Source organism: Pteropus vampyrus, unplaced genomic scaffold, assembly GCF_000151845.1.
Source record: "Pteropus vampyrus isolate Shadow unplaced genomic scaffold, Pvam_2.0 Scaffold109, whole genome shotgun sequence".
Classification (NCBI taxonomy): Eukaryota; Metazoa; Chordata; class Mammalia; order Chiroptera; family Pteropodidae; genus Pteropus; species Pteropus vampyrus.
Window position 1 is genome coordinate 1,832,078 of NW_011888890.1, and position 25,575 is coordinate 1,857,652.

The 25,575-nt window shown below is 36.8% G+C and overlaps 1 protein-coding gene across 1 annotated transcript in view; it reads right to left on the reverse strand.

Annotated features, from left to right (window-relative positions):
- The window catches only part of TTC39B (tetratricopeptide repeat domain 39B), a 137,132-nt gene that overhangs the window by 40,250 nt on the left and 71,307 nt on the right, over positions 1 to 25,575 (reverse strand). Inside the window, 6 exon segments of the mRNA XM_011365359.2 lie at positions 3,463 to 3,514; positions 4,324 to 4,388; positions 7,213 to 7,280; positions 12,412 to 12,488; positions 13,412 to 13,543; positions 15,768 to 15,878. Of these exon segments, the coding sequence (XP_011363661.1) occupies positions 3,463 to 3,514; positions 4,324 to 4,388; positions 7,213 to 7,280; positions 12,412 to 12,488; positions 13,412 to 13,543; positions 15,768 to 15,878 (505 nt within the window).

Below are 25,575 nucleotides of genomic sequence, written 5' to 3' on the forward strand. Positions count from 1 at the left end.
ACATACATAAAAAACTCAAATGTCAAAATATCAACAGGATGGCAGAAGGTGAATATGATGTTCAGAGTTCTTTTCTTCTTTTGAATCAAAATGTACATGTTTCATGTGCTGATAATTGTTGGAAAATTTACAAATAATATGGAGAAAGTGTTAGTGTCCCTACAAAACCACCCCTCAGAGAGAAAGTCACTGTTAACAGCCTGGTACATAATCTCCAGGTGTTTTTATGCTTTACTAAGAATGCAATCTATAAAAAACATAAATGAGGTCATACACTGTTCTACAGGTTATACTGACAAATTTCCATTAAGATGCATGAAAGTTACCTTATTCTTCAACAAGTGCATATTATTCCATTCTATGGAATAATTTATCTAACCAAATTCCTATTGTTAAATATATGTTTACAAATTTTTCATATTATAAACTGCTCAGAGTGTTCCTGTACAGTCATCAAGTACTTTTCCTATATCAAGTACTGTAACTATAGTTATATCCTAACTATCCTTAGGATAAATTTTTAGAAAAAGGATTTCTGAGATCACAGGTAATGCACATTCTTAATTTTTATATAAACTGCTGGAATATCCTCCAGAAAAACTCCCACCAAGCTGTGAGCATCTCACACTGCCATTTGCCCTCAGTCATTTACATCATTTTTCCATTTGTATTTTTTATTATGATGTATTTATTTTGCCATGATGTAAATGCAAATGTTTGTTTAGTAATAAAAGAGTTCTAATTTTATGCCATGCCTAAGAAGTCTTCTGAATTTGGCATCATGAATCTACTGACATGATGCATTCAGAAGGACACAATATCACTTCTATGGTAATCTCGCCATAGAAGGAAAAATCTAAATTTAATCATGAAGAAACATTAGATAAGTCCACATTGAGAAAGGTTCTACAAAATAACTGCCCAGTATGCTTCAAAAATACCAAGGTCATGAAAGACAAAGAAAGACTGAGGGAGCCTTCCAGATTAAAAGAGACTAATGAGACATAACAATTATGTGCAACTACTAGGATCCTGGATTAAATCCTGGACCAGGAAAAGGACATTGGTGAGACAATTAGAGAAATCTGAGCGAAGTCAATAGAATAGTTAATAATATTGTATCAATGTTAGTTTCTTGATTTTAATAATTGTGGTTCTATAAAATGTTAACATTTGGAATCTGAGTGAAGAATATGTGAAAATTCTTTGTAAAAATTCTGAAATTATTTCACAGTGAAAAATTAAAAAATAAAAGTTTAAATGCCTTTGTACTTTAGGACTATAAAAAATACTTTCTTATGTCTTGTTGGCACACTGTTAAAAATATTTTAAGATTAAATCTATATAGAACTTATTTTCGTATAATCTTTTGTTTTCAAAATGAAGAGTCGATTTTCCCAAAACCATTTATTAAAGTACCCATCTTTTCCCACTATTTTGAAAGAGACCTATGTATATATAGGAATTTAGTATATCTTGAATTCCTAGGTAAATGTCCGTCTGTGAGTGTGTGTGTATACACGCAAGTGTGATGCACATATACTCACACTGTCTGTTTCAAAACCCTATGTTCCATTCCACTGATATATATGTCTATTGCCATTACAAGACTAAATCTTTAAGTTCTGATGACTGGAAAGGCAATCAACTCTAATTTTTTTATATCTTCTAAAACATATTTTGAAAGGAAAATTAAAAATAATTATGTCATCTCCACTCCATGATTTATAATTTTATTAAATCATTTGGGGTAAAAGTATCTCTTAAAATACTAAATCTTGGCTCTGTTACCACTAATGGACATCTGCTTCTAATAATGGCAGGGTGGCTTATATTAGGTTAACTCTCCCATAGATAACAATTATAAACTCTGCAAAAATGAAAAAAATATATTTAAAATACATTTACAGGCACTAGAAAGTGAAAAAATAGGTAGCCTGAACCTGGAGAAGAACTGAATTTTGAAAGATGGGAAAAACTCTTGAGTGGACTTTGTGTATATATATGACTAGTCACCTGAAAGTTCTCCCTAGTGTCTAGAACTTATACAAAAAGCCACAGTCTTATTGGCTTAAAAAGTCAGAATAGAGTTCAAGACTGTCAAAGTGGCTGTAAGTATTGGGGAAATAGAGGAGAATCATGTAAGAAAGAAACACCAAAATCAGTGTTAAAACTCCACTCAACTTGTTGGCTGACCCATGAACTACATGAACACTGAGGAGACCCCAAGGAAAAGCAGATGCAAGACAGAGAAATAATACAACCGAGATTTCAGATGCTGCCCACTACTAGAGAGTAAGGGTTTGGAGTCCAAGTCTAGTCGAGTTAAATGCTTCCTAGAACAATAACCAGCACTATTCTGAGAAAGGTGACAAAACCTAGAGTCTCTACAATGTATCAATATCTAATGTACGATTAAAAAATTATTGACATAAGAACAGAAAAATATGACATATAATCAAGAAAAAAGGTAGGCAATAGAAACTGACCCCATGATGGCCCAGATGTTAAAATAATAACCAATTCTGGAAAAAAATACTTTTTTTTAATGAACAGCACCTAGGTAACCTACTGAACAAAATCAGGCTGAAAACATGTAATTACTGTCTCTGAAGGATAACAGTGAGTCAGAAAGGAGCAGAAAATAATATTTGAAAAAATAATGGCCATGAATTTCTCAAAGCCATACCTAAGCACATCACAGTCTAATTGCTGAGAACCAAAGATACAAAAAAGTCTTGTATCAAAGCAGCCAGAAGAAATGACACATTACAGAGAAGGGAACAATAAGACAAATAACAGCTGACTTCTGATCAGAAACAAGCCATAATACAATGGGTTGACGGTTTTAAAGCAATGAAAAAAGAAAAAAAACCTTGTAACTCAGAATACTATATTAAGCAAAAATAGCCCTCAAAACCGAAAGCAAAAATAAAGACATTTTCAGATAAATGAAACGAAGAGATTTGTTGCCCACAGACATGTACCACAAGAAATGCTAAAAGAGATTCTTCAGTCTGAAAGTCTACAGGAATAAATGAAAAACACCAAAAATAGTAGATAAGTGGGTAAATAGAGAATACTATATATTAAGACTGTTTCAAGCAAAAGTTTAACACTGTATTGTGGGATTTATAATATACATAAGTACTATCATAAGAATAGTATAAAAGGCAACAGATGGTAAATGAAACTATACTTTTGCAAAGTTCTTATATTTCATGTGCAATGGTACAATATTAACTCTAAGTTGACAATGATAAGTTAAGAAGTGTATTGTAATCACGTAGAGCAACCATTTAAAAAACTAAAGATGGCTATAGCTAAGAAAACAGTAGAGCAATTACATTGGAATATATATGTATATATAAACATACATATATTTTTTTTTTAATTAAAGCAAAAGGCTGCAGACAAAGAGGAAACAAATGAGTCAAACGGAAAAAACAAAATGTTAGTCACAAGTGCAAACATATTGTCATACTGAATGACAAAGCAAGACTCAGTTGTACATCTACAAGAAATATAATTTAAATATAAAAACAAAGATAGGTTTAAAGTAAAAGAATATAAGGCATGCAAACACTATTATATAAAGCATGAATAGCTATATTAAAATCAGACAAAACAGATTTCAAGACAAGAAATATTATAAAGAGTTAAGTAGAGACATTTCATAATGATAAACAGGTTAATTTATTAGAAAGATAAAACAATTAAAATATAAATGAGCCTAACAACAGAGGTTCTAAATATACAAAGCAAACACTGATGGAACGAAAGGGAGAAATGGAGGACTCCAGAATCAAAGTTGGAGATTTTTAACATTGTGAATAAATGATATATAATATAAAAATCAGAAAGGATACAGAAAATGTGAACAACAGTCCACCTTACTTGAACATCTGAATCACTGCAGAAAGAAAATTCTATTGGGCAATGCTGCTCTAGAGTCTGAACCAAAAACATACCTGTCATTTAAATTTATAAGTTGTTTATAGAAGAGAAATACTGGATTAACTAATTAGAAATTATATCAATACCTTTTTTCTCAGCTATTTTTCCCTTAAAACTGCATTTAAACTTAAATTCTGTTGCAGCAGAATTTATCATCGAATAGCATTGAATGTATACTCAGTAAGCCAAAATCAAGCGCATTTTACCAACACCAAATAAAAAAAAAACCTAGTCATACTTAATGAGAATTTTGAAGTCCAAAGTGGTACATAGTACATGAATCATTTAAAAAACCACATGAAGGTTTTCAAAAGGTACAAATTTCCAGTTATAAGATCTTTTAAAACCCTTAATTTTTTAACTTACTTATATATTTGGTAACTTGTTCTAATTTTCATTCCACCTTTGATGAAGTTGATCATATTTTCGTCCTGAAAACAATTCAATTAAAAAATTAGATCATTTAGCAAAAGATTCTTAAACTTTCCCCACAGCTATATATTGTGTAATTAGAACAAAATACTATCTTTTGAGAACATAATTTTTTATTTAAAACATTCCTCTTGCTTTACATTTGAAATATTTTTTTGTTATTTTTCTTTCAAGTTAGAGGACAACAACAAGGAAACATTTTTAAAATCCTTGAATTCCTTTAAGGAATTAAATAAGTAATCCTCACCAGTTAGGAGGCTTGTCCAAACCTACTTTAATAAACATCATCTTCTACTGACCAATTTTCTTCTGGGTTCAACGGAATTCAAAATGGTTGACTAAAAGATATACTCTAAGGCCTAACTTTGCCTTCCCGATGCACCATACTCTAGTAAATGGGATTATGGTTCTTTTTTCACAGAGTACATAAGCAGGCAGAGTCTATTTAACATTGTGAATTTCATTCCTATACATTGCCAAACTGAAAATAACTATTCTAGATTTTAAATTTGTATCATTAATATAAAATTTTGTTTGGGGGGAAAAAATCACTTCTCTTTGCCTATGAAGCAGTTGGCCTAAAAGAATGCCAATTTGGGGGTCAGCATTCTAGGATTCTAAGAGTCTCTTAATAAAGTATATCAAAAAATTGCTTGAAAGAAGTTACTACAATAGATGGTACAAATGGAGACGGTCCCTTGTTTCATACATCCCAGAGTGTTTTCCTAGTCTATTAATATCAAAAAGATATTCCGATATTTATTTCCTATGCACTTGAACATTCTTCTGAAGCAAAACTGATTTTAGTTTGCAAATTTCATTAATTACTTAAATATTTAACATTTAAATTATTATAAGAATCAATAAATACAAAATTCATGATGCAATTTAAATATTTATCTTCATATTTGAAGGAATCTTATGATTTTAAGTTGCAATTACGGCCAGGAAAGAATTTCTTAAATGAGATTAAAATCTGCCTCGAATAAGAATATTTAATTTCTTGATTCACCAAACATTTAATGAATGCCTATTCACCCAAATGCAAAATTAGATGAAAGCAATACTACGTGCTAAGTGAAGAGGAATGCATACGGATGGAGACATGCACAGGATGTCATGAGGGCACAAAAGTGGGTAGGGTCGGGGCATGCAGAAATCCACGAAAACCTCCTGTAAGAATCAGTGCTTAAAGTACAAAAAATGACTGGGAAGTGGCCTGGTGAAGGAAGGCAAAGCAGATGTGAACTTTGCAAGCAAAGGAAACAGGTGAGAAGGCAAGGAAGCATTACAGATCACGGTGTGCTTCGCCATCTGTGTTATGTAACTCAGCACTGCTGCAGAAATCTACAGCAAAGGAATAACCAAGGAGTAAGAAAGCCATCTCTACTCATGCCATGCAAGTATGCGACATACCTGCCAGTAGCATCTGAGGACATCGGTAAGAGGGGGAGTAGGGAATTTGGGGAGAGATACCAGTTTAGTTTGAAAAAGCTTCCCTTATTTCTGCTATTCTGATACAAAGGCTGAAGCAAAGAAATGACAAGGTGTGAATCTTGTCTTTGAGAGGATGCTCAGTTCCACAAGGGAGCATGAGCTGGAGTTAAGAGAAATTAGAGACAGAGGGTCAGTAGGTTACTGTGCAGTCTAGGGAAGAGCTGAGGAGCACCTCCACTAGAACGATTATCATCAGAATAAAGAGGAAGAGATGGAGCTGCTAAATCTTCAAATGGTAACAGAAGCATGACCATGAAACTGACTGGGTATGGCAGCATGAGGAAGAGGGAAGCCATGGATCTTCCCCAGATGTTTAATTACAAGTCCCCAAGTATAAAATAAGACTTCAAATCTCAAATTTGATTGTAAAATCCCCATCTGGGAAACACATCAGAAAAAAAATAAAGGCCTCAGTGACTAGCATTATGTTTACTAAGGCAGTAAGACTGTTGTTTTCAACCGGCCTTCATAATATGCTGGGTTTTAGGAAGGGGGGGTCATAGACCAGACTGATTCAGTTTTATTAAACCAGAATCCAACCTAAGATGTCAATCTCCATAAAAAGAGAAAAGCAACTCTCAATACAATGTAAAACATTGAAATTGAGGAAGATTTTCCATTTTACAGTTGAATTTCTGCCCCCTTACAATTTCCACCCCACCACTACCCCACTGTATCCATCACAGCCATTTGTGCAGCCATGATCTTAAAATCCATGTTTTTTTGACAGGCAAAGTCCTGGTTGTAACAGTTTCTAGAAGTAAAAATATAAAATGCCCCATAAGAAAATAATTGGGTTTTTTTAGTGACTAGTTAAAACTGCTCTTCCAAAGAAAGAACTATAAGCAAGAAAGGAGAATAAGAATAAGAAGAGGGGAAAAAATAAAATCTGAAATATACATGAAAAGTTTAGCTTTCTAAGCATGCATAACTGAGGAGGGAATGGCCAAGGATTAAGAAAGCCTCTTTGTCAGGGGCCCCTGCTGGATGCAGCCCTCTACCATTAGCAAGCACAGAAAGGGATAAGCTCAGTTTTCACACAGAGAAGCATCCTGAAATTAGGTGTACTTGTTGCAAGACACTTTCTTTAAAAGGCAGTGGTTCCCAGGAGACTGAAGTTCAAAAACAGACTCTAAGTGCATTTGAATAGGAATAAAGCTCCCTGGAGTCCTTTTTTCAGCCAAAGTTTATCAGAATAACAAATATCTTTTATTACAACTCTAAGTCAAAGGAACTGAAGTGCTGACATAGAATGAGCCACATTTTTGCTATAGGGTACTGGCCTGCTACTCCAGCAATACTGACTCTAAGCTAAAGGGTCATTACCTGCACAAACGTGAGTGCTGCTTTCTGCAGGAGACACTCGGCATAACAGATTTCGGCATGCATTTCCTCTATTAAAAACAAATAAAATCATATTAAGGAAAATCCCATGTCCACAGTAATTGCTCTGAGATGTTCAGAAAAGAATGGTAGATAAATGAGCCCAAGAGAGACGCAAACACCTAGTGCTCTGGTGCTTCCTTAAAAGTAGAATGATGACCTCGGTTCTGACCCTTAGCAAGATTTTCCCAGAATGTGTGAAATGGTTCAAGGGAGTCATCTTTGGCTCCCATTCAAATATAACTGAAAGGAGTCGGAGTAGTTGGTGTCAGAGTCCCAAAGCTCGCAAGAGGAAACCAAAATTTAAAAGCACTTAAAAAAAAAAAAAAAAAACATTTATTTTTTAACTTAACAGTAACGCAATTATAAAAACTGAAAAAAACTTAAATTTATGAATTCTAGCTTCTAAAATATGAAGTTAAGGTAATCGTGGCAATGATTAGACATTATTACCCTGAAGAGAAAACAGCAATTCTCCCAAGTCATAGCTCCTCACACACAGAAGGCGATGTAAAAAGAGTCAGCACAGCACAGTTCAGGCTATTTGGATCGTTGAGATATCTAGCACAGGAACAAAGCACTAAAAAAAGGGGCTCTGTAAAGCTATGTATATCCCAAGGACATGGGAGCACCTCAAAAACTGGGTCCTACATTCCTAAACAATCCATTATACTTGCAGAGATTGGGGAGAAGGGGGAACCTTTGCATTTTTGCATTTTAAAAAATCAGCACATTCCTGTTTTATCCATGAGATACAAATTGGCATTTTATGTTAAGTAGAGGAGCTTCGGAGATTTAACAGCCTGGGTTGGAGGAAAGGCTCTGCCAAGTACTTAGCTGTGGGACCTCAAGAAAGCTAACCTACCTCTCTCTGCTGGTTTCCTCATTTATAAAGACTGGATAGTAATATCTCTGCTTCGCAGCTAAAGAACCTAATGAGTACTACATGCGGAGTTCACTATTCAGAGAGGCACTCGATATATGTTAGCTACTTGCACTAAAATTGCTGCCCTTGGCCCATGTTGTGCTTTTTGGTAAAAGCTCAGAAAACAGAACATTTTTATGTGAAGTAACTGAAAAATAGGATATTTCTGTATTCATGGGAATTTTGTTGAATCAAGCTGGGTAAGAACTAGTGCTTTATTTCTTTAATTTATACACCAGACCCCCCACCACACACACACACACACACACACACACACACACACACACACACACACAATGGTTCTCACAAATTGGTTCAACTTCCTGTATGTTCACGTTCCACAGACTGAATTTACAAAGAAGCAACTATGCAGCTAAGATCCCTCAAGAGCACACATATAGATGGGGCCACTATCAGCGGGGTCTCAGTTCTTCAAACCACCTCACCTCAAAGTATGCCTTTGAATTTCTCTCAGTGTGTTAAGTGGGATAAAAACTGGTAACTTCTATTTTTACACAATCACCTGAATATCCTCTTCCTACGTGCATTTGTAGCAAAGTGGGAATTGTGAGGAATTATTCACTTTGAAAGCATGCTCAGTAACACAGATTGCTGGGGCAGGTGCCCAGGGGTGAAGCTGCTGCTTGGAGAGAAACTAGTAGAGGCAAAGGCACAGAGCAAGGGAAATACAGAGCACCTAAGGGGTGGGCCTTTGGCTGAAACACAAGGTGTAAAGGGAGCAGCGGCTGATGAGCCTGAAAATGTTAAGTCACCAGCTAAATTATGGATGACCTTGAATGTCAGAGTCTAGCCTTGATTCAGTGGGCAATGGTGAGTCCTTGCAGAGATCTGAGCAGAAGGATGATCCGATCAGGGATATGTTAAAGATGGACCTAAGAGTAGGTAAAGGATGTAACCAGAAGACACAGATAAACCATATGTAAATATTCTTCATTATTAAATCCCTATTGCATCCTAAGCACTACATATAAATATCTGTTTTTAAAGGCAATTCGAAAACTATTCAGGGCAATATGCCAGCAACAAGAGAAGAACGGGTGCGTTCTATGTTAAACCCATGAAAAGTTTAATTAAATACTCACTCCTACAGACAACGAGCCACTCAAGGATATAAATGAAAATTACCAAGAGGAAAAACAAATCACATACTAAAGCTACAATGTTTTGACATGCTCCCTTGAACACAAAGCCTGTTTGGGTGGCAGTGGCAGCCAAACTCATTAGGAATGAAATGCAACTTAATTTACAAAAGTCTTATTTCTTCACTCTGTTTGATTTATATTGGATAGTTTCTTGGTTCTCAAAATTAGCCATTTGGCATTTATGAGTATGTACCGACCAGAACATCTCTTAATTATAAATTCCTTAGTTCACTTAAGGAAATATCTTCACTATGAACTGAAATGTTAGCTAAGCATACCTTTATGAAAGTCTAAATAAACCTATACTTCAGAATAGGCTATAGTCATGAGCTAATTTATTTTTATTATTTTTTAGACTTTATTTTTAGAGCAGTTTTAGGTTCACAGCAAAATGAGAGGATGGTACAGAGATTTCCCATATATTCCCTGCCCTCACTCATGCACAGTTTCTTCCACTATCAACATCCCCCTACCTAGTGACACATTTGTTACAATTATGAATCTCCATTGACATATCATAATCACCCGAAGTCCATAGTTTTCATTAGGTTTCACCCTTAGTGTTGCACATTCTCTGTGTTTGAACAAATGTATAATGACACGTATCCATCGTTATGGTATCACACGTATTATTTTCACTGCTCTAAAAATCCTTCTTGTTCCACCTATTCACCCCTCCACCCGACACCATGGCAACCACTGCCTAAAATTTTACTGTCTCCACAGTAATCATACAGCAAGTAGCCTTTTCAGATTGATGTCTTACATTTAGTAATATGCATTTAAGATCCCTCCATGTCTTTTCACGGCTTGATAGGTCTGGATGTACCACAGTTTATTTACCTATTCACCTATTGAATGACATCTGGGTTGCTTACAAGTTTTGACAATTATAAATAAAGCTGCTATAAACATTCGTTTGCAGGTTTTTGTATGGACATAAGTTTCAGCTCCTTTGAGTAAATATTAAGGAGAGCAATTGCTGGAATGTATGGCAATGCTATGTTTAGTTTTGTAAGAAGCTGCCAAACTGCCTTCCAAAGTGGCTGCACCATTTCGCATTCCCACCAGCCATGAATGAGAGTTCCTGCTGCTCCACATGCTTGCCAGCACCTGGTGTTCTGGATTTTGGACATTCTAATAATGAGTAGTGGTATCTCACTGTTGTTTTTTTTTAATATTTAGTAAAAATTCTCTGCCTATTCTAGATTTTCTAAAGTGTTATGTCTAAAGACATAACAAAAAGAACACAGAACCATCTATTTTCAAGATGTCTAACAGAAACAAATCAACCTTTCCCTTGTTCATATATGGCACATTCTTGCCCTTCTCTACATGTCTACAGGAGAAAGTTTAGGGTATAATGGAAAGAGCTATGGCTTAGGGAAAGGAGATCAAGTTTGAATGCTGCTCTGCTGGGCGGATAATCTTGGGTCATGTGTTTAATATCTCTGAACATTAGCACCTAGTCTATAAAAAAGAGGTTACACAGATTAGACTGAATAACGTTAAGGAGGGCACCAGGGACGGTGTCTGACATGAGAGAGTGCTTTTTAAAATTAGGGCATTATTGTTACTTTTTAAATTATTATTATTTATATTTACACAAAAAATACCATGTTATTCTTCCCAAAACTAAGGTAAAAAAATCTCAAATGTCAACCTTCATACTGAAAAAAGAAAGGGAGGCAGGAGGCAATATGCCACGGGAGAGGAACCATATAGAGGAAAACAGAAAGGAGACTAAAATGAAAGAGTCCAATTTCTTTGGGGCCCATTTAATTTCCCATTTACCTACTTTAGTGGACTTTAGAACTTCTAGGCCCAATTTACATAAATGGCTCAAAATGAAAAATAGAAAGACATATTCTACCCAAAATCAAGGGGATAAATAAATTCTTATGGATTCTTACAGGTCAGTTTCTAGAGAAAGAGAAGCTGGGCTTTGGCTGTCTAGAGTGACAAATGAAGTGCCATTCTGTTCCATAATGGTTTTAAGGCCAGCATTATACCCTTTTAGAACAAGTCTCATAGTCCACCCCCCACACCAATAATCAGTACCCTAGCCTCACATCATGCAAATGTTCCTGAGTTCTCCAATGTCCACAAGTTGATAATAATGCTCTTCTAAAAAAAAAAAAAAAACTCAATAATAAAGCACATTCAAAAATGTGTCTGACATACCCCTGAAGACTAGGAATGACTGACAGTGGGATCCAGAACTGCCCTTGCTTTAATCAGCCACAGCTACAGCCACTGTTTCATGTTACTTCTTCCAGAGAGTAAGTTTGACAATGACAGCACAGACACGAATTCTCTTTAGATGGGAGAAGCTTTATTCTACAATAGCCACATCTGAAGGACATCATTTTCTCCACAGGATATATGGATGCTCTTTTCTTGTAAACAATTCTGACTAGAGTGCATCACTTCTAAACCAGAGCTGATCATGGAACATCTGCCCTAATCTTAGTAGGGACATGAGACAGCTGACAGCAAAGGAGTCCTTTCCTCCCATCCATCTGCTCAAGACACTAGAGCCATTCCTGAATTCTTGACTACTCCTAAATGTCCATACACCAAACACCTTCTATATTGTGAAACATTATCATTGTTTTTCAAGGTATCAAAATTACTTCACCTTGAAGAAATTTTAATAGCTTGTGAAAAAATAGAAGCTCTCATACATGAATGGTAAGAATATAAACTGAGCTAACTCTTTGATGAAAAAATAGGTAGTACCTATAAATATTATCCATTTTTAAATCTTAAGTCCCCATAATTCCACTTTTAGGAATCTATCCTCTGAAACGCTTACAAAAATGCATGAAAACTATGTACAAGAGTTTGAGGACAGCATATATAAACACAGAAAAGTCTGCAAGGCTTCATAACCAACTATTAACAATGGTTACTTCTGGATGGTATGATGAGGAAGGGAAAAAGATATTCATTTATTTTATGTGATACATTTAAGTACTGAATTTTATGAGCAGTATCACATTTTAATTTACTAAAGAAAGGGAAAAAATTAACCTTTTAAATATTTCTTACCTTCAGTCATCTGTTCCAATGATCCTCTAGAAAGAAAACTTGAGAAAGATTCTACAACCGTGCATTTTTTCCTATATCTGCATAGAATAAGTAGAAGGGCAGATGGGAAATAGAAAGGAAAAAATAATGATAAATTAGGCTAAATAAATTTTCATTTGACATTCATTTCAGCCACTATCACACCAGAGGCATCAAGGTAAAACTCTAAACCCTAAAGTCTGTACAGCAGAGACCACCCTTCTCAACACTGCTAACTGAACATGTGAGTGGACAAATCCACACAAACAGTGAACACTAACCCTGCCAAGCATCTTCCCTGACTTCTATTGTTGAAATCAGTACTTCTGTGGTAAGAGCCACCACAGGTAAAGAATGGACTTGAATACAGTATTTGGAAGCTCTCTCTTCATTTGTGGAGCTTGTAACACAGTTACATGAGGATATAATTTCACCAATATTAAAATGCACCAATGCTAACTAAAAGCTTTTGCTAGGGTCTTCCTATCTATCCAGAGCAAAGATTAAAATAAAACTGAAAATCAATCTCATTTTTACCAAGTACATCCTTTTTAAGCAAATATAGCATTCCCTTCTGAATTTGCAGCATCTCCCACATAGAAGAAGAATGTGCCTTGCTTGGCCTGGCTTGATGTGTAGTACCTCAACTCATCTACCACAGGGAGAGGTGCTCACTGTAACCCACTGAAATCTCCCTCAGCCTTTCTCTGTACCTAAAAGTACCAAAAAAAGAAAGCAGAAGGTATAAAGAAGCCGAGTATTTGGTCAAATGAGAATCACACTATAATTTCTAATAGAAATTTTTTTGTTTCTATTACATAAAATTAAATGAGGCCCCCAAAAAGCTTTGAAGTTCAAGTCCTTTCCTCCAGCTGTGACCAGCTTCAAACTGTGCTCTCAGTCAGGCAAACTGTATTCATTTTGTCACACGGACATAAAGGTTTGTAGTCATTTCTCAAGTATTTAATTATGCAGTTCATACTTTTGGCAGGTTTGTAAGGCGTCCTTCATGGCAGAAATACCATTTTGGATGTCCTGTTGCTCGAAGGTCATGATGGCCTGCAACACCACAATGGTACTGTAGCCCAAGGCATGGTACATACTGTTCTTAGCCCTGGGGGCAACATAGGGAATTAGTACATTTCAATACAACTGAGAAGCATTCAAGTCTTGTCTGGATGCAATCATGAGAAATCCTAATAAATGCATGTCTTGACTTTCAAAGTGATACTTCTTTACCATAATCACTGAAATAAAATGGACTTTGAGAGACAGGCCCTAAAACACTCAAGTACCAAGGACTTTCCAATTTAAGCCCACACAGGCAGCACAGAATGTTCCAGGTTGAAGCAGTGAGAGAAGATGCTTTTCCCTGTTTGAACACAAGGGGGCAGCCTGTGGATTCATTTCTTAGGAAATGTTTCAAAGCAAACCAATTTTTCCCAGTCCAACAAGGGGAAGTGTACTGTCTTTAGCTCTGAATAAGTGCTAAAGTAAAAGCCACTGGAAATATATCTTGTGACAATTTCTGATGTGTTTTTCGAAAGACAAAGTCTCCTTTAAAATAATTCCCTCTCTTCTTCCAGCCAGAGGCCAAGATAAAGCAGGATTTCTGCAATAAGCTAGGTTGGCCACAGGGGGCCCTGACAAAAGAACATTTTAGACTCTATATCTAATCTAATCTAATCCCATTATCTGAGATTCCTGATTAAAATTCTTGATAATTCAAGTTATCAAGTTATGAGTGAGAATTAGATTCTTAAGGTCAGTTATTCTTAATGTGTGGCAGACACCCCAGATTCTCAGACTGTGAAAACCTCACCATTACTTTTCTCAAAACTTCTTAAATTATGTTATTTACAAGATTTAAAATATCAATGCACGGTTTTGTTCTTAATTCAAATATAGTGCATAACACTGCTGTGCGAAACAAATGAAAGCCAATTTATTCTTTTCCCTCATGGAAATAAAGAGTCTAAACATCCTTTGGTCATTTGCAGTTTGTCCTGAACAGTGAGGGGACTGGCTTTTCAAAAGAACCACAAGGAACAAGAGCAGCCCAAAGTTAATCAGTAACTGTGGTTTTAAACTTCATATTTAAATCGAAAGTTCCTCCAAGAGGTAAAAAAGTATTCAAATAGGAAAAACATATGTTTAAGAGTGAAACATGCATAAAGATCAGAGAATACAAGACTCCACTAAATATAATACTAAATCGTTTATTCTCATTCCATACTATGTCCAGCTGAGTGTCACTGGCAGAAAAGAAAAAAAAAAAAAGGAGACTTATTTGAATAAAAAAGGAGGGAGACAGCCATACAGGCTGAGAAAGGATAGACAAAGGAAGGAAAATGACAGGCCAACAAAGGGAGGTACAGACAGAAGATGGAGAAGTCATTGAGAAAAAGCCAGGAGACAGGCAAGGTAGAGGCTGTGAGACAAGAGCTGGAAACAGCAAAAATGGACAATTTCCTTAGGCTGTGGCTTCATCATCCATTTTAACAACTGTTCCTAAGCTCTGAAATGCTAATTGAACAAGGTCTTCTAAATCTTAATAGAATTACCAGAGCAGCTTCTTAGTAGGTAAATTAATTTCTAAGATTTGAAGTCAATGACTGGAGTCATGTAACCCTACTGATCACTCAAAGGAATGAGATTCCCTCTTTTGTGCCCAGCTAACCTACTAGAAAATTATTATATGAGATCTAAGCTTCATCCAAGTAAGTGTGTATGAAGGCAAAACCTAAGAGTAAGTATTCCTGTCAAGTTATAGTCGCACTGTAGGGTTGAAGACTGTGGTCAAAGTGAGGCCCAGTAAGAAGACTGAGCATAGTTTTTGCTGCCACATCTTAAAAATATGCAGGTACTCTTAATTAAAATTAAGTTGTTTAACTTGTTTATCACATATATAAGGAATTCCAATAATATTTGTATTATCTTAAATTTTTTAGCATTTGAGCTTAGCTCAATATTCTAGTAGTTCTTCTCATTCCCATTTCAAAGGAAACTTTTCTCAATTATATTTAAGCTTACCAGGAAATCCATAAAAAAATTTCATTGAAGAAAGCAAAATGAAGCTCTACAAAACTACATAAATGACACTATTTGAACAAGTACAGAAATTAAAATATGAGAAAGAATCGGAAATTGTCTACTGATTAAAGTTGAAAAGACAAATTTCTTAACTGAATATTAAAACTAACCAACAGTAAAGAGTCTCAGCCAAATATTCAGGTGGAAATACAGATAAGTTAACTAATAAGCATGACATCAAAGATAGAATCCTGAAAAACATCTGAAAAAAATATATTTTACCTAAAGGAAATAAAGTTAATTACCATGGTTGAAGCAATTCTAAGGCATCTGTAAATTTGTTATTTAGAAATAAGTTCAATGCTACAGCACATTCTTCCAGGCCACTCTCGAGATCCATCTTGACTGATGATGACCTAAAGGTTAAGAAAAAATATACAGAATTTCTATAGCTTTTACTATTAGCAAGTTGTCACAGGAAGGGAACGAGTGTGTGTGTGTGTGTGTGTGTGTGTGTGTGTGTGTGTGTACATACACATACTTTGGAGACAGAAAGACAGGCTAGAATTCTAACTCTGCCACTTAGTAGCAGTGTCTTGAACCTCCTAGAAATGAGCTAGGGAGCTGATTTTCTTATCTGTAAAATGGGAACACCACCACCTACTTCAGGGGCTATTGTAAGGACAGAATAAATGACAAATAATGCTCATAGTGGGCACTCAATAAATGATCCCCCAACTCCCCATCACTTCAAAGACCACAAGTGTAGGAACTACCTTTATTCATAGGGGAGCAGATATTATTTTGTTTCAGTTGGATTATATAGGGGGAGAAGTGTGTATCAGTGGAAAACTGAACTGTTTAGAGGAGACCCCTCCAGGTTATTTGCTTTTGATTCTATGGGAGCCACCTCACAACTCTGTGAATTGTAAGTAACTGATAAAAGTGCAAAGTAATTGTTGTCTATGGACATGTCAATTCTGCCCTGGCCAGTAGAGGTTCAGCTGACTACCCACTAGTGTGGGAAAAGCTGCTTATGCCTGAATTTGCATATCTATTTCAACATTGCTTTACACCATAAAAATTTGTGCTGTTTTCATTTCTCCTTTGAATCTGTTATAACAGCTGCCTGGTTCCTCATTGATCAATGAGTTAAGTAAAGTCTTTACCATGTGCTCATTTCTACATCTCTATGAGAGTCATGATTTTACCCTTTTTGGAAAATGATGTTAATTACTTATGATTGGTAAAAATTTTGCTCTTTAAAACTGGAGCCATCTCTAAAATATTTTGTGTAACAATTTTGAATAGAAAAATATTTCAGTAAGTAAATAAGCAATTTATTTAAAAGTACTTAAAGTTTAATTTCCATACCTCCAGCCTCTCCAAATTCAATCTTTCAAGCATAAAAACAAAATCTCACCAGTTACTCAGCTACCAGAAATGAGTTCTGAAGGTTCTACAAGGAACAACCCTCTGCTCGCAAGACTTCTCATGACTGGTTCCTTCCTGTTATGCAGATCTCAGCTCGAGAAGCACCAACTCAGATCTGCTTCACTGACCCTACCCCATCCTGACTCATATGTTTGCGCCATACCACTTATTACCATCCAAAGTATCCCATGCAGTATTTGTGGACATGTTTGTCTTTGTCTGTCTTTCTTCCCTAAGACAGAAATGCAATATTGTTGAACAGGTAGATGGGTGGATAGGTGGGTGGGCAGTTAGGTAGATTTGATCTGAGTAGAAACCTCATGCCTAGAGCTTAAAGGCACCTCTACTCTAGAGCAGTGCAGAAATGAGACAAGCTCTTGGTGGAGGAGTAGCTGAAGAGCTAAGAATTATAATGGTTAATTTTGTGTCAACTTGACAGGGCTAAGGGATGTCCAGACAGCTGGTAACACATTATTTCTAGGCGTGTCTATGACAGTGTTTTTAAAAGAGATTACCCTTTTAATTGGTGAAATGAGTAAAGCAGATGGACCTCCCCAATGTGGGTATACATCCAATCTATGCAAGGCCAGAACAGAAGAAAAAGCAGAGGAAAGGAGAGTTTGTGTGCTCTCCCTGAGCTGGGATATCCATCTTCCACTCTCTGGTGCTCCTGGTGCTTGAGCCTTCAGACTCACACTGAAATGCACCACTGGCTTTCCTAGCTCTGCAGATTGTAGATAACAGACTGTGGGACTTCTCAGCCTCCATTATCACATGAGCCAATGTCCATGATAAATCTCCTCATCTATATATCCTATTGGTCCTGTTTCTCTGGAGAACCCTGACAATATAGAACTGCTTTGCCCTTAAGTTTCCAGTGAATGAAGAGGTCAAATAATGCTAGAAGTTCACAAACCTATCTCAGGAAGATTTTTCACTAGAAAGTTGCTTGATACCTCCCATCAGTCCATCACCAAATTCAGTCAGTGTTACTTCTTAAACATCTCTTGAATTTATCCTGTTTCACCTCTACTACCCAGTCTAACCTAGTCGACATTTGCTGCCTGGTGTCCACAGATACGTCTTACACCCATTTTCTACCCCTAACCCCTACTCTAATCAAATCTCTACCTAGAATTCATTCAACTAATATTTATTAAGCTCTAACTACATGTCAGGACTCTTCCAGGGGCTGGAAATACAACAATAAACAAGACGATAAGATCCTGGGCTTTCAAGGAGCTTTCATTCTCCTGGGAGTGCAGATTTAGACAAGAAGACCGGTAGCTGATTAAGATCATCTCAGACTGGAATGAATAATCTGGGAGAGACTGGTTTGGGAAGATGGGTGGGGTGAGACCCAACATTAATGAGGATGGTCATGCAAAGTTCTCCAAAAGGGTGACCTTTGAGTCTTGTAATACGGAGTCAGCCATGGCAATATTTAGGTTGAGGGGAGCGGGAAGGTTCTCAGCTGGGAATGTAGTGAGCAAGGCAGACAGTGGGAGAAAATAAGGACAGAAAGCAGACAGAAACCAGGAACCATAGTGACAGAGAAGATGGGTTTTATTCTAAGAACAAAGGAAATTTTTATCTCAGAAATCTCTACTCCCTTTCTAATCACCCCTTCCCTTCAACTATTACCTTTTCCCTTCAACTATTACCTTTTACCTTCACCTGTTCTCTTAATCTTCACACACCGGCTCTCTCACATTACAGCTCATCTTTTATTATGAAGAAATGGGCTGTGAATAGATACTGGTCCTTTGGACAAACAACTAAATCTGTATCTCAGCTGGCCACACTCTGTCACCTAGGAGGATGCACTTAAATGCCCCAGCTTACATGGATAAATAAAAGTGGGAGCTTATCACCTCCAAGCATAGTAAACTCAACCCTCCTAACAGTTTAGTAAGATGCTCACATGAAATTAAGTCCGCCCCGCCCCCTGCTGCCACCTCCAGAATACTAGTCCTACCATGTGTTCTGCAAGGAATGACCAAGAGAACAAGTTGAATCTGGACCACAACTTCTCAAACATCTCTTGGATTCAGTTGTTCTCTCCATTTCCACTGTCATCACATTAAGTGTGACTCTTATCACTTCAAGTCTGAATTCCTAAACAGGCTCCAATAATGTTTTCCTGAGTGTTACTGCTTTGATGCAGTGGTTCTCAGACTTCGGCTTGCATTAGATTGAAACAGAAGACTTGTTAAAATATACTGCTGGGGCTGGCTCAAACATCAGAGTTCCTGACTCTAGGCCTAGGGGATGCAGGGGACAACAAGCTTCCAAACAATACTAATTCTGTGCTTTAATTCATCCTGGATACCACTCACACTATTCCTCCTAAAACAGATGTTCAATCATATACTGCTTCCCCAGGTTAAGAACGTAAAATGGCTGTCCACATCTATCACATGAAGCTTAAACTCCTCTGCTTAACCCCACTCACTACAAGTGTCTAACCAGATTAGAGTGATGAACATGGCTATTTAAAAACAGCCAAGTATCTTGCAAGAGGCTTATCAACATAGCATCCTCTTCAAGCCTGACATGATGTAATGAAAATTCCTGGACTGGAAATCAAAAGTCAGCACTGTCATTCTCTAGTCATGGGACCTTCAGAAAGTCATTTAACTTCCCTGAGTCCACTGCCTCATCTTTGAAAAGCGTTCCCATTTCACAACATGTGCAGGAGAAAAGAAGGCATAAAGGTCATATATAAGATAGTCAGATTGCCAGAATTTTATTATTTAAGACAATCTGAGGATATGTGCATGGTGAGGAGAGACGAGGACTATTACAGATCAAGGAAGCAGATAGAAAATAGAAATTCTGGATTCTTTACTAAGTATATCAAGGGAAAGTTTCTAGTTTATTCAGGGGCCCAGGACACCTTGTGCCCCAAGAGCTGCAATCAAAGAATTACAATACGTACTGATTCCACTGAAACTGTGGTCCTAGGGAACCAGATCTCAGCTCCCAAGACTATTTTCAATTATTTATTGGAGATTTTGTTTTTACTCTGTAAGAACTCACAATTCATATTGACTTATGTTGGGTAGAGAGATCATGGTGACTTTTTTCTCCTCTTTCCAAATTATTTAAACTCTGTTCATGTCATTTTTATGATGAAAATATTTATATAAATATTACAACACCAAAGTAATGTTTTAAAGACAAACAAAGAGGAAATTCTTCTCTTCACCACTTCTCAGCTCTGTAACCATGAACAACCACATCACCTTTTTAAGTTTCAGTTTCCTTATCTGTAAGACGGGGATAGTCAAGCCTGCTGTTACTACTGTACAAGATAACTGTAAAAATAAGGCAAGGTCATGGAAATAAAAGTATAAGCAATATATCTATTGAGGCACTAGTACAATTCTCCAGGAATATTCAGCTTCATGTGATAAGAACCACATATACAATCATACTTTCTGACAGAGCAAAGTTTCTCTGCATTTTGCTCATAATCTGAGGACCTACTGTTACCATACCTGATTCACAGGACCTGCTGATTAAAAAAAAAGGTAGAGAGGAGATTTTTATGATTTGTGTTAAAATGGATAAAAGCCTACAAAACCAATATATGATAATGCTGAGTTTCTCTAAATCACTTCTTACATTTTCACTGGCTTCTTTTAACTGATAAATCAATTATTTAAAATAATTGCCTTCTCAATTTAATAGCTATTAACATTTTCTCCATTTCCACTGTCATCACATTAAGTGTGACTCTTATCACTTCAAGTCTGAATTCCTAAACAGGCTCCAATAATGTTTTCCTGAGTGTTACTGCTTTGATGCAGTGGTTCTCAGACTTCGGCTTGCATTAGATTGAAACAGAAGACTTGTTAAAATATACTGCTGGGGCTGGCTCAAACATCAGAGTTCCTGACTCTAGGCCTAGGGGATGCAGGGGACAACAAGCTTCCAAACAATACTAATTCTGTGCTTTAATTCATCCTGGATACCACTCACACTACTCCTCCTAAAACAGATGTTCAATCATATACTGCTTCCCCAGGTTAAGAACGTAAAATGGCTGCCCACATCTATCACATGAAGCTTAAACTCCTCTGCTTAACCCCACTCACTACAAGTGTCTAACCAGATTAGAGTGATGAACATGGCTATTTAAAAACAGCCAAGTATCTTGCAAGAGGCTTATCAACATAGCATCCTCTTCAAGCCTGACATGATGTAATGAAAATTCCTGGACTGGAAATCAAAAGTCAGCACTGTCATTCTCTAGTCATGGGACCTTCAGAAAGTCATTTAACTTCCCTGAGTCCACTGCCTCATCTTTGAAAAGCGTTCCCATTTCACAACATGTGCAGGAGAAAAGAAGGCATAAAGGTCATATATAAGATAGTCAGATTGCCAGAATTTTATTATTTAAGACAATCTGAGGATATGTGCATGGTGAGGAGAGACGAGGACTATTACAGATCAAGGAAGCAGATAGAAAATAGAAATTCTGGATTCTTTACTAAGTATATCAAGGGAAAGTTTCTAGTTTATTCAGGGGCCCAGGACACCTTGTGCCCCAAGAGCTGCAATCAAAGAATTACAATACGTACTGATTCCACTGAAACTGTGGTCCTAGGGAACCAGATCTCAGCTCCCAAGACTATTTTCAATTATTTATTGGAGATTTTGTTTTTACTCTGTAAGAACTCACAATTCATATTGACTTATGTTGGGTAGAGAGATCATGGTGACTTTTTTCTCCTCTTTCCAAATTATTTAAACTCTGTTCATGTCATTTTTATGATGAAAATATTTATATAAATATTACAACACCAAAGTAATGTTTTAAAGACAAACAAAGAGGAAATTCTTCTCTTCACCACTTCTCAGCTCTGTAACCATGAACAACCACATCACCTTTTTAAGTTTCAGTTTCCTTATCTGTAAGACGGGGATAGTCAAGCCTGCTGTTACTACTGTACAAGATAACTGTAAAAATAAGGCAAGGTCATGGAAATAAAAGTATAAGCAATATATCTATTGAGGCACTAGTACAATTCTCCAGGAATATTCAGCTTCATGTGATAAGAACCACATATACAATCATACTTTCTGACAGAGCAAAGTTTCTCTGCATTTTGCTCATAATCTGAGGACCTACTGTTACCATACCTGATTCACAGGACCTGCTGATTAAAAAAAAAGGTAGAGAGGAGATTTTTATGATTTGTGTTAAAATGGATAAAAGCCTACAAAACCAATATATGATAATGCTGAGTTTCTCTAAATCACTTCTTACATTTTCACTGGCTTCTTTTAACTGATAAATCAATTATTTAAAATAATTGCCTTCTCAATTTAATAGCTATTAACATTTTTAAAGTTGTCCAAAAGCACCTCTAATACAAACTTATTTTAAATCCACCTCTATGTAATAAAAGCTCAATAGTAATCAGTTTTTCAACTAAGGATAGGTAAGCATTGCAAATGTTGATGTATGTCAAAAATGTTACAGTAGCTACCTAAGAAACTCTCAGATGAGCTTGATGGTAACAACCACGAGAGAAGAACGTTTCCTCCTATTCCTCAAATTTACCTGAGGGAGATTTAGTGGGTGAACACTCCTGGACTCTCTCCCCTCTTTTCATTCCTTCCCTAGGATAGGAGTTATATGATTGGTAAATTGGGAAGAAAACTGGGCATGAGTGGTCCAGATCCTTTACTATAAGGAAAGAGGCCTCAGAATAGTCTATGCTTTCAGTGATGCAGTGAGCTAAGTAGGACAGGGTCTACCCCACAACCATCACCATTTTCACAAGGGACACTTGCAAGTTAGGGCCTAAATCTCATTCAGGGCTGTGTCAAAAGCCCATTTCTCCATCCATAAGGTACATCCTCCAAGACTGGCTATAAAAATAATAAGGCTCGTGGTTTAATCTCTATACGTCTGACCCTTTTACTGATATCTCAACTGGTTTTAGACATAGGCTAAAAAGAGTTCTTTCAAAGCAAGAACTAAGCACAGGGTTTATAGGCACAGAATAATGTGAGAATTATGGTTTACTCTTTGGATACCTTTACTGACATGTGTGGGAGCATCCAGGGTTCTTTTCCAAGCAAATCTAAGATCCTATCTGTACAGAGGACTCCAGATCTCCCTGCCCTCGATAGCTTCAGGCCACTCTGCCTCAGCTCTATCAATTCATCTATGTGGAGTCCAGAAGCTCAGAAGTACCTATGGCTAAACAACCAAGCTACAGAGACTCCTGGTACTACTTCTTGTTAATAACCCCAGAAAGAAGAAGGAAGGATCCAAGTTCACAGTCTCTGGTGGGCTGTGTTAGAAGGTGAGACTTTTAGGCAAGTCATTTAACCTCTCCAAGTCTCTCTTTCCTCATCTATAAAAGGATATGAAGACATGACAATACCAACTCAATAAGCATTAACAGTGCTGTTATGAGGAACACAAAAGACAGCACGAGGTAAAAATGCTACTTATAATGCAATAAAAGAATGAGGTAAATACTATTATTTTTGAAAAGAATAAAAGTGGCTAGTCTTTCTCCATGTGAATTGTGTTCATCCTTCACACTCAAACAGGAAAGCAGACTTCTGATCCAGGGCTACCCCAACGGGGCCACGGTACTTCACGTCATGACTATGTTAGTAGATCTGTTAGTTAATGGGAAGAGTGGGTTATTCATCAATTTTTGTTATAAAGCACTTAGTCAAAAGTCAGAACATGATATATCAAATTCCTTTAAATTACCTGCACTTTAATGTCTTTTCCTCCTCTCCTGATTTATTAATAAGCACAATTATATGAGCTGCTTTTTAATATCTCATTATCTCATTGGCATGGTTATAATTTAGCAATGCCGCAAAGGTCTCTAATAAAATTCACTTGTTTTGAAATGGTTGCTATTTGGCAAAGACTGGCAACTACTCCTGGTTGATCCTACTTGTGAAGATGCTGGACAACCATAAGCAACAAAGCAGAAGCTCCTTAGGCTAATGCCAAATGAATTAAGAAGAGGCAAGAAGAAAGAATAAAAGGTAAATACAGCAAGGAGGTGAGATGCATACAATAACCCTGCCTCAGCTTTTCTGAGCTCAGTTCATTGTTTTCCTTCTTAAACTAGGAGGGATCTTTCCAAGCACCCTTCTAAGATAAAGAAGAAGGTCAAAGAAATCTAGGTTGAATTCTATATATTAATGTCTGGGCATTCTTCTTCTACTTTTCTTTAATTGTGGTAGAATAAACATAACATAAAATTTACCATCTTAACCATTTTTAAGTGCACAGCTCAGGACTGTTATGTCCATTTACACTGTTGTGCAACCAATCTCCAGAATTCTCATCTTGCCAAACTGAAACCCTGTACCCATTAAACAACAACTCCCTCTAGCCTGCATTGTTTACTAACCAATTCAAGAGAGAGGGTCCCCTCTTCTCTCACAAGCCCCTAGTCAAAATATGGCCATAACCTTAATGATTCAGCCACTGGAAAACCTCATCTCACTAAGCACCCTCTGGAACTCAGCCTCCTGAATGACCAGAATTCCCTGCATAGCTCTAGGATTCTCCAACATGACCTTCATTAAGTAACTAAAGCTACCAATGGTTTGTGCCACGCTGAGCTGAAAATCTAGGCTTCATAAGTGAAGGAGTAAAATGTCTGTAAGAGATTTGTGTCCATTCTTTCAATCCTGAGACCCTAGACCACTCTCTGCTTCCTGCTTTTGATGAATATCTTAAGTAGATCAAGAGGACAAAATATACTGCATCTCAGAGATTTTAAAGCGGGCAACCTTGTCATTATAACATTTCCCATGGAAAAAATATTTCTGAAGACCAAACATGTCTCTCAAATAATAAAGAGATGTGGTACACGGAGCAGGTGACGCGACAGCTATGGGCCAGGGTGGAAAGTCTTTCCTCATTTTTCCAGAACTGACCTTAATACAACTGTTTCAACAACTAGTGTGTCAACAGATTTAGAGTGATGAACACAAAACTTGTGACTTTGTGTCAGTGCTGTCCTGTAAGGACCCTGGCAATAAACTCAATCTCAAAAAATTTCAGAGTTGCACAACCTCTTAGTTAGCCACATGCTTCTCTGGGCATTAGGATCCTCGTATGGGAAGACTCTGTCATGGCTCTTCAAGTTGAATAACAATTGAAAGAAACCATGATTGTCATCACACTGTAAGACTAAATAAATGAGAGGGATTATAATCAGGGAGGCAACTGGGTTTATGAAAGGTGCATTGGCCAGAAAATGAGAAGACTGAGCACTAAGTTGCAATTCAACCACTGCCTGGTTGTGGCACCTTGAGTATGTCATGTGACATCCAGTATTTCTTGTTTGTTAAATAGTGACCAAGGCTCTCTCCTTGACTGCCTTACAACTTTTTGTTGAGGAGCAAATACACTGGATATCTGTGGGGTGCAGAGTCACAGGAAGAGTAACACATCAGGTAGAGTGCTGTTTTGTTCTATGCAATCTAACTACCTACACACTTGTCCAAGTCTGAAGCTCTGTTCCACTTTATAGATGTCCTTTTAGGCTGCTCCACAAAACATTTAAAAGTGCTTGTTTTTATTAACACATTAAAAGACCTGTTGATTAAAAGGCAGAGTAGAAATTTTCATTTAATTTTCAAAATGAAAAAGGCCATGAAATCTACAAATATTTA